At 47.9% G+C, this 9,879-nt stretch overlaps 1 protein-coding gene across 3 annotated transcripts; it reads right to left on the bottom strand.

Moving 5' to 3' along the window:
- Window positions 1–556: 556 nt before the first annotated feature.
- LOC114706689 (folate receptor alpha) lies at window positions 557–9,435 on the bottom strand. 3 transcript variants are annotated; one of them, XM_037196947.1, is made up of 8 exons: window positions 9,283–9,435; window positions 8,510–8,670; window positions 7,985–8,294; window positions 7,144–7,216; window positions 5,509–5,678; window positions 1,380–1,568; window positions 1,103–1,238; window positions 557–955 (listed from the first exon to the last, which is right to left on the bottom strand). In XM_037196947.1, the coding sequence occupies exons 5-8, from the start codon at window positions 5,668–5,670 to the stop codon at window positions 675–677; spliced, it is 768 nt and encodes a 255-aa protein (XP_037052842.1). In that variant the 5' UTR covers window positions 5,671–5,678; window positions 7,144–7,216; window positions 7,985–8,294; window positions 8,510–8,670; window positions 9,283–9,435; the 3' UTR covers window positions 557–674. The 3 variants fall into 3 exon arrangements, with proteins under 3 accessions (XP_037052842.1, XP_037052845.1, XP_028745013.1); XM_037196950.1 differs by having other exon boundaries at window positions 7,985–8,181; XM_028889180.2 differs by lacking the exon at window positions 8,510–8,670.
- Between the last annotated feature and the right edge of the window lie 444 nt (window positions 9,436–9,879).

Here is a 9,879-nt window from a genome sequence, read left to right as displayed (position 1 = left end):
CATTCTGGGATCATTTCTCAGCCTTTTGGCTAAGATCAAGTGTAGAACATGCTGGACACTCCCGTGCCCACCTCTTCCATTAGAGAGCTGAGGACATCACAGAGTGGTTAGCCCTGCTGGGGTCGAGTTTAAAATGGTAAAATCCTCAGCCAAAGTATTGGCGCATACCTTTACTCCCAGGACTCCGGGAGGCAGGTGAACCTCTGTGAGTTTTAGGCCAACCTTGTCTACAAAGCAAGTTCCAAGACAGATAGGGCTACACAGAAAAACCCTGTCTTGAAAAGCCAAATATAGATAGATAGATAGATAGATAGATAGATAGATAGATAGATAGATAGATAGGTAAAATCCTGGGCTTGGCTATAAGTTAGAGTTCATATGAAAAATGAAATCAAGAGCTACGAATGTGTCACAGCTTAGGAAAATTAAGTATGTCTGACTAGCCCACAGTAAGTGTCAGGACAGGGAACTGACCAACTTTAAACAACTTCAATCAGTGGGAAGTAGGAAGTGAAATAATTATATTCCCATTCACACCCAAATAATTCATACGACAGATGTTGAATGTCTGGTTTATTTAAACAGGCTGTCAGAGGCCCCACCACAAAGGAGGCTGGGAGCTGGGAGGCTAAGCCAGGCAGGGCGCTCCCTAGGCATCAGAAGGTAAAGGGAACTCAGCTGAACACCCAGAACAGCATTAAGGACAGGCTACACGCTAGTGGCCAGGCCCCGTGGAGCCCAGCTCTACTCATGGCCTCAGCATAGAACCTCGCCACCTCCTCGTTGGGGTTGCCTTGCGCTGGGTCGAACCACATCTGGATGCAGCGGCCGCTCCCCCGGCTGTAGTTGCTGAGTTTGTAGGAGTGAGTCCAGATTTCCTCACACAGAGCAGCAGGTGTGGGAAAGTAGAAGTGGAAGGGGTGGCAGGAGGCTCCCACAGGGCACTGGTTATACCCTACATAAATGATGGAAGACCTTCAGCCAGTGTGCCTAGAACCATCTCTGGTTGGGCCAGCCTCAAAACCCCAGATCTTCACACAACAGCCGCGCAGCCTCCAGCCCTGAGCCATGCCGAGGCCCCTCCCACCGCACCCACTCCTACCTGAGGTCCAGTCCCACCCCTTGTGCCAGTTGCTCTTGCAGGTGGAGGAGGTGCGGCAATCCTCCCACCACTGCTGGCAGTCCTCTTTGCACAGGGGAACGTCAAGGATTCGCTCCTTGCGCCAGCTCTGGTCCACCTGCGAGATGCCGAAGAAGGGGTTTGAGCTCAGGAACCTCAGAAATGCAGCCTGAGTAGAACTGGAGCTGGAGGCAGAGCCTGTAGGGGATATGTGGGGAGCACAGCTGCCCCGTTGGCTTTGGGGGGGGCACACTCATACCTGCTGGATCCAAGGTCCCAGGTTAGGAGAGCATTCATAGAGGCAGGTGTCTTGGATAAAGTGCCGTTTGCATTCTGCTGCCATCGTCCCACAGTGGTCCCAGTTGAATCGGTACAGGTAGGAAATGTCCTTATGGGCTTCCTGGCTTGTGTTGGTGGAACAGCAGGAATTCTTCTTCCAGGGACTACACTGTGATGGAAGACACAGGACCAAGTCCAAGGCCAGCACAGACAGAATAGTCCACATGCAGCCTTGCACTTCATAAGTCATTGATTGCCTAGCCAATCATTCAGGGAAATACTTGCTGCTGAGCCCTGGCTGGCTGTGGGAGCCCAAGAGGTACAATCCTTACAAAAGTTATTAACTCCTGAGACCTGGAGAGCATTTTCTGCTCTTGCAGAAGACCAGGGTTTAGTTTCCAGCACCCACGTGGCAGCTCACAACTGTTTGTGATTCCTATTTCAAGGGATCTGATGCCTTCTTCTGGCTTTCTTGGGCACCAGACACAAAGGTGATGTACATATATATATGCAGGCAAACAAAACACATAAAATAAAAACAAATTTTTTCTTTTTTTTTTTTTTTTTTTTTTTCTGAGACAGGGTTTCAGTGTGTAGCTTTGCACCTTTCCTGGAACTCACTTGGAAGCCCAGGCTGGCCTCGAACTCACAGAGATCCGCCTGGCTCTGCCTCCCGAGTGCTGGGATTAAAGGCGTGCGCCACCACCACCCGGCTATAAAAACAAATTTTTAAATACTTTATTATTTGTATTTTATGTGCATTGGTGTTTTGCCTAAATGCATGTGCTGGGAATTGAACCCAGGTCATCTGGAAGAGTAGTAAGTGCTCTCTCTCTTTTTTTTTTTTTAAAGATTTTTATTTATTTATTACGTATACAGTGTTCTGCCTGCATATATGCCTGCAGGCCACTAGATCTCATTATGGACAGTTGTGAGCCACCATATGGTTGCTGCGAATTGAACTCAGGACCTCTAGAAGAGCAGCCAGTGAGTGCTCTTAACTGCTGAGCCATCTATCCAGCCCCAAAATAAAATAATATTTTTTAAAAATTCACTAGTTCACACCAGGTGTGGTGGGGCATGCCCTTAATCCCAGCACTCAGGAGGCAGAGATAGGTGGATCTCTGCGTTCAAGGCCAGCCTAGTCTACAGTATGAGTTCCAGGACAGTCAGGACTATACAGAGAAACTTTGTCTCAAAACAAACAAACAAACAAAAATCACCGGGTAATGTCACATGCCTTTAATCCCAGCTCTCTTAAGGCAGATCTCCGTGAGTTTGAGGCTAGCTTGGTCTACAAAGCGAGTGACATATACACCAGGCCAATCTAGCACTCACAGAGATAGGTCTAATACCCCCATGACTGACAACACACCCAGGTTTTAATTCATTTCAGTTCTTTATGAGTCCCATCCAAGCTAAGCCAGGCACTTTTCTAGGAAATAAGGGATAAAATGATTAAAAGAAAAAAAAAAAAAAAAAAAAAAAAAACATGCCAGTTGCTTTGGAAAAATAAATGAATAAAAGCAAGAGAAAGGTGTGCAGACTTGCAGCGCCACCAGATGGTCAGATTAAACTTCACTGAGAAAATGACAAAAACCTGGAGAACAGTCCAGTTACATAAACGCTCAACACATACTTATTAGTGAAGGAAGAAAACACTTGGCCTTGAAATTAGTATATAGCAAAGTTTGTTGTTGTTGTTGTTTGATTTTTGAGACAGGGTTTCTCTGTGTAGCTTTGGAGCCTATCCTGGAACTCACTCTGTAGCTCAGGCTGGCCTCCAACTCACAGAGATCCACCTGCCTCTGCCTCCCAAGTGCTGGGACTAAAGGCGTGCACCACCACTGCCCAGCCATTTTTTGTTTTATTCTTTGAGACAGGGTTTCCCTGTATAATAGTCCTAGCTGCCCTGGAACTCACTCTGTAGACCAGGCTGGCCTCAAACTCACAGAGATCCACCTGCCTCTGCCTCCTGAGTGCTGGGAGTGAAGACTTGTGCCACCACCACCCAATGCAAAGTTTTAAAATACACATTCAAAACAATTTGTTGTTGTTGTTTTGTTCAGTGCTGGTGTCTACAGAACAAGTTCCAGGACAACCAAGGCTAAACAGAGAAACCTTGTCTCAAAAACAAAAACCCAACAAAACAAAACAAAACGAGGGTGGGGGAGAAAGGAAAGGGAAAAACAAAGTGAGAGGGCCAGTATGATGAGAATATACTGTATGCGTGTATGACATTCTCAAAGAATAAACTTTAAAATGTAATTTTAAAGGCCTGGGGAGACGGCTCAGTGGTTAAGGGCACTGTTGCTCTTGCAGAGGACCAGGGTTCAGTTTCCAGTACCCACATGGAAGCCTACAACCATCTACAACTCCAGTTACAGAGAACCCAACGCTCTCCTCTGGCCTCTGCAGCAACTGCATTTGGTGCACAGACATGTGCATGCAAAATACCCATAAAAATAAATACAAAAACAGACATGTGCATGCAAAATACCCATAAAAATAAATACAAAAAAAGACATGTGCATGCAAAATACCCATAAAAATAAGTACAAGCCGGGCAGTGGTGGCGCACGCCTTTAATCCCAGCACTCGGGAGGCAGAGGCAGGCAGATCTCTGTGAGTTCGAGGCCAGCTTGGGTTACCAAGTGAGTTCCAGGAAAGGCGTAAAGCTACACAGAGAAATCCTGTCTCAGAAAAAAAAGTACAAAAAAAAAAAAAAAAAAAAAGCAAATAGAACTATGATGGCTCTCAGCTAACAGAGCCAAGAGGTTCGTTATAGATTGAAGGAAGGAGTACAAATTGCTTTCCTTTGCTTTTTAAAATTTCTTTCTGGGCCAGGCAATCGTGGTGCACGCCTTTAATCCCAGCACTTGGGAGGCAGCCAGAGGCAGGCAGATCTCTGTGAGTTCAAGGCCAGCCTGGTCTACAAAGGACAGCCAGGGCTGTTACACAGGAGAAACCTGAAAGTTCTCTTCTGTTACACAAAGGAGAAACCCTGTCTCAAAAAAAAAAAAAAAAATAAATAAATAAATAAATAAAAATAAAATAAGATTTCTTCCTAGTGCGGTGGTGGTTCCCACCTTTAATCCCAGCACTCAGGAGGCAGGCAGAAATCTGAATTTTAGGCCAGCCATAGTTACATGATAAAACCCTGCTCCCCCCTCCAAAAATTTTGTTTTTTCTTTCCCTCTCTGTCTCTGTCTCTCTCTTCTTCCCTTTCTTTCTTGACAGGGTTTCGTGTATTCCAAGCTGACACTGAACTCACTATGTGGCTGAAGGTAGCCTTGAACTTCTGATCTCCTGCCTCCACCTCCCAGGGCTCAGATTACAGCTATATGCCAATAAAACCAGTTTTATGTGCTGCTGGGGATCCAATTTAGAATGCTCTGCGGGTACTCTATAAACTGAGCTACATTCCAGCCCTATGTGTTTATTTGTTTGTTTATTTATTAGCTTTCTTTATTTTATATGTATGGTTGTTTTGCACATGACCTTTGCATGCCCAGTGCCTGCAGAGTCAGAAGAGGGCATTGGGACTGAAGAATAATGAATGGGTGGTTATTAGTCACCATGTGGATGCTGGGTATCCTGCAAGAGCTAACTCTCCAGTCCTTATTTTTTGCTTTTTTGAGACACAGTTCTGACTGTAAAGTCCAGGGTCAGATGTTTGCTAGATGCCCGGCTCCAAATGCTCGTCAGCCAGTCTCATAGGTATGAGAGAGTTTCCTTTCTCAAAGGCTGGCAGAAAAGAGCGACCTTGGGCAGCACACAGCCTCTTCCCCGAGACCCCCAATGGAATCTTTCTCAACCTAAACCCACCACCATGGTCTGCCTGTTCTATTTCCCAAACTCCTCCCTAAGCCTACTTCCTTATTTGTGCAGTGTCAAAACCCAGCCACCAAGAAGACGAGCTACTAGCTTTACACTGGCAACTGGCAGCCATTATGTATTGTCAAAGTCACCCGTATTAGAACTGACGGTCTCCTCAAGCAGGTCTGTCCACCTCCACCATAGGCTGGGGCCAGCTACTTCTCTCTCCGGACCCACTAGTCCTCAGCCAGTCACGTGTCGCCCCAGGGGTGGGTCACTCCTCGTCCTACCTGGTTGTGTAAATTGTCCTCGGGGCCTGGTTTTTCTTTGTGGTGCTTGGCATCCATGCAAACATTGAGCAGGTCGGCTCTGGCCCGCGTGGCTCTTGATGCGGCACAGTGGGCCACCCATAACAGCAGGAGCAGCCGCGGCACGGTCATCAGGTGAGCCATGCCAGACCCTGAAGGAAGAGCTATGGTCAGAGGAACCGCCAAGAGTGTGCTCAGCTCCAGTGGGTGGTGCCTGCACTCCTGGGTCCTGTGTCACCTCCTCCTGTCAGTCTTCCCGGACTCCGAGGCTCAGATGCCCTGGAGACAGTCACTGGTCACAGCATTTTTGACTTCAGTGGTCCTGAGACTCAAACAAGGCAATTCAAAAACTAAAATTAGAGTTTGCCCACATCTGTATTCAAAATCCTTGGAGGCAAATGTTTCAGAGATAAAATTTTTAAAGATTTTTTTTATAAAAGGTGATACAGGTTTCAGGGAGGTGGTGTTGCACATCTTTAATCCCAGGATTGGGGCAGAGGCAAGCGGATCTCTGTAGAACAGCCTGGTCCACAGAGTAAGTTCCGGGATAGCCAGGACTACGCAGAGAAACCCGGTCTCAAAAAACAAAAACAAAAAAGAAAGAAATCCTGAAGAATGACCTCCTATGGAGGTTGGAATTATAAGCATGTGCAGCCACACCCAGGTTTTTTCTTTCTTTTTTTTCTTTTCAGGATTATCACCTGGGCAGTTCAACAGGCCCCTCCCAGAGACTCTGGCCTGGGGGCGTTCTGACAGGCACATCTTGACCTGGTTTAGAGAACTAGATCCAGGACAGCTAGGGCTACACAGAGAAACCCTCCTTGTCTTGGGAAAAACAAAAAAGACCTTGGTATCCTGGGACCGGAGATATAGCTTGGTTGGTAGTGGATTCTCAGAACGTAGGGGCAGGAGGATTAAAAATTCAAGGTCATTTTCAATTCCATATCAAATTTGAGACCAGCCTGAGATGGTGAGATCCCAACATTTAAAAAAAAAATCCCCAAAACTTGGGTGTCCTGACTCTCCTCAGACTGCTTAGGCTAGAGTAAACCTGCAATTGAATGCCCACCCAACTTTCTTCTGGGCTCCACAAAACATTATTCTGCATTAGTCCATTGCCCCACCCCAGACCCAGCCTTTATTTTTGTAGTACTGGGTACTGAACCTAAGTACTCCACTGTTAAACTGTATCACAAACCTTCCTTTCTCTTTGTTTTGTTTTTCATGACAGGGTTTCTCTGTATAACAGCCCTGGCTGTCCTGGAACTCACTCTAGCCAGGCTGGCCTCAAACTTATAGGGATCCACCTGCCTCTGCCTTCCAAGTGCTGGGTCTAAGGGCGTGCGCCGCCGCTGCCGCCGCCGCCACCACCACCATGGACTCACTTTGTATTTTGAGACAGGGTCTTACTAAATCACTCAGGCTGATCTTGAACTCATTATATGGCCCAGCCCTTGAACTTTTAATTTCCTTGCCTCAGCCTCCAGAGCAGATGGGATTACAGGCTCACACCACCAAACCCAAGCCGTCTTCTATGTATCCCAGCGTCTACCCGTCTATTCTCTCTCTTAAATCATTCACTCCAGGACCCAGCCATGCTTCTGTTCATCCACTTACTGTGACCTGCGGCGGCGGCGAGTCCAGGCCAGGGCAATCAGTCCTGCTGGAGCACCAGGTGTGTCTTCAACTCCTGTGGGGCAAAACAAGACCTGCTCGCTCAGAGCACAGGTTAAAGCTCAGAGAGCGGGGGCCCAGCCCAGGCCTCTCTCCACTCCCTGCCTGACCATGCGGAAAACAGACACAAATGACCAGACCAGTAAATGTAGAAGAAGAAAAAAAGTCACCAGATAATCGTCAATTTCATATATGTGTGACCGGCTGGACCTGGCTGAGGGGCATGCTTCATTAAGTCCAACAGTAGGGACTACCCACCCAAGTCCCACCCTTCCCCAGACCCTCCCCACTGCAAAATGTTCCAAATGGCTAAAATGTCCCAAGTTCCCGCTGAGTCCCCCTAGCCCTGCCTCCATGGATCTTCTCCAGTCAATGGTCTCTTAAAACTTTGTCTTTTTAACTCCCTTCATTCAGCCAGTATTCTGTCTCCCCGTGAGCTGCATTCTGCCAGCTCATCACCATTTTCCTAGTCACACTTTTAGATCTTAGTCCACCTGTGACAAGGCCCCTGCCATTCATTACCTTACACTTGGGGCCCCCAGACTAGGAGAGCTAAGAGCTCAGCACTTGGCTGAAGGGTTGAAGCCTTACGTTCTGGATAAAAGACAGACACTACTTACTACCTCACAGTTTAACCATGCTCTGATCTGGGCCTCAGTCTCCACCTCCAGATTCTCTGGGCTTCAGGCGTATAGAAGGCCTTTCCAACTCAGCAAATTCTTTAACATATGCTGGGGGTACCGTAGGGTGTGTGGTCCCTGATGAGAAGTGTCAGGCGACTTACCTGGGAACGGAGGCAGCTCTCAGACTGGCTCAGGCTTCGGCTCTGCTCTAGACTCCCTTTGCAGACGACTGAGGTTTAGTGGCCTAGGAGACGGGGCCGTGGAGCAGGCAGTGGGAATGGAGCCCAGGAATGGAGGCTGAGATTGGGCGAAGGCCACTCAGCTGTTAATTATTGCATGTGAGCAGCACCGGTCAGTCCTGCAGGGATGGGAGGTCACAGCACTGGCTGCTTCTCAGGGTCTATGGCAAGGGCTTGTCTAGCATGTCTGAGGCCCTGGGTTCAATCCGCAGCATTGCAAACAAACAAAAGCCTGTGAAAAGCCAAACACTCAGCTGGAGCTGGAGAGCTTCTCTCCAGGTCCGCCAACCCACTCCCCCACCCCCGCAGTCCTGCAGCACACTTATAAAATAATCACTCAGATGCTTATATTACTTATAAACTGTTCTGTATTTGGCTCTGTGTTTCTTATTTAATAAGACCTTTTAGAATTTCATCTACACTCAGCCCTAAAAACAAAAACAAAACCTTTGTGGCTTGAGCTGCTAAGAGCCAGGATCCTTTCAGATAGTCACATCCACTTCCACCATCCTTGTCCTCTTATACAGATGAGCAGAATGAGACCCAGAGGACCACAGCAGAGCCAATGGCAAGACCATCACAAGAACACAGGCTTCCAACTTCCAGGCCTGCTGTGAAGAATAAGAAGGTCCCGAGTCCCCAACTTCTATGAGCTACCAGTTCCCCCCACCTCGACAGCCCAATCATTACCCACTTCCGGTTACAAAATCACTTAGGGTCTAAATCTTCTGATGGAGCCTCGGGGGTTTGAAAGCCCAGGCTCCCTTCTCTTCTCCACTCACTCACCTCCCACTCCTGTTATAGGTCTCTATGGTCCTTTAAGGATCCGAGCTAATTTTAACACCTCCCACATACCACTGCAGCCAAAACAGAATCCCCCACTCAGGAGTCCAGGGTGATGCTGCTGTTGGAAAAGGGAGTAGATTTGAGCAGGAGAAAATGTAGAGCTGTTGATCAGGTACCTGTGTGTATGTGGCCCCAGGGAAGGTTCCAAGTGGCACATAAATGTGGAAGCTGCCAGCCCATGTGTCTCCAACAGAAATCTGGGTAAGGTAATACCTTGGGGAATGCAGGGAGAAAAAATAGGAAGGAGAAAGAGGACGGGCGAAGAGGAGAGAGAGGAGGCGATTTGCCCTCTGGAGAAAAACCAGCTAAAGAAGGCCCTACAAAGAGACCAGCTCCCAGGGCGGGTCCCTGATTCTGGGGCCTCAGAAGTGTACCTGAATCCTGTGACACCCCAGGAGTGCTTGTCCCCTGAAGATCATAACAGGTTGGGGACCCCTAGAGTCTGAGACCTCCTTTCTTGTTTGTGCGTCCAGATGGACCTACTGATTAAGGAAGGGTGGGCCAGGGATCTGTCAATGCCTGAAGCTGGAGGTCCTGGGTGGTAGAACCTGCCTCTGACTTGGGGGCTGATTATTAACTGGCCTTTATGGCTCCTCTATTGCAAAGAGTGAAGTTTGTCCCCTGGGCAATGCTCCTGAGCTCCACAGCTTCTGAATAAGTAACCTTTCCAGTGAGGATCTGAGTTGAAGATTGAGCTCAGAGCCTACGTGAACCCTTACCCTTTGATATGCCTCAGAGTTCTGCCTGAATTGGGAAAAAAAAGTAGCTGGGTGGTGGTAGTAGTGCAGGCCTTTAATCCTGTTACTTGGGAGGCAGAGGCAGGCAGATCTCTCAGTTCAAGGCCAGCCTGGTCTACAGAGTGAGTTCCAGGACAGCCAAGGCTACACAGAGAAACCCTGTGTCAAACAAACGAATAAACAGAAAAACAAAAGAAATAAAAAGAAGGACATGACGGCTTGCTGTGGATATTG

The sequence above is a fragment of the Peromyscus leucopus genome, chromosome 1 (assembly GCF_004664715.2).
Source record: "Peromyscus leucopus breed LL Stock chromosome 1, UCI_PerLeu_2.1, whole genome shotgun sequence".
NCBI lineage: Eukaryota > Metazoa > Chordata > Mammalia > Rodentia > Cricetidae > Peromyscus > Peromyscus leucopus.
The sequence above is the reverse complement of the archived record's forward strand: the minus strand, read 5'-3'. Positions and strand labels throughout refer to the sequence as shown.

Bases quoted from the DNA above. Each gene is read 5' to 3' on its own strand.
- LOC114706689 (XM_037196947.1), bottom strand. From the start codon at position 5,670: ATGGCTCACCTGATGACCGTGCCGCGGCTGCTCCTGCTGTTATGGGTG. The intron at 1,239-1,379 runs GTATGAGTGTGC...GGCATCTCGCAG, and splicing joins TGGGACCTTGGATCCAGCAG to GTGGACCAGAGCTGGCGCAA. The intron at 956-1,102 runs GTAGGAGTGGGT...TCATTTATGTAG, and splicing joins GGGGTGGGACTGGACCTCAG to GGTATAACCAGTGCCCTGTG.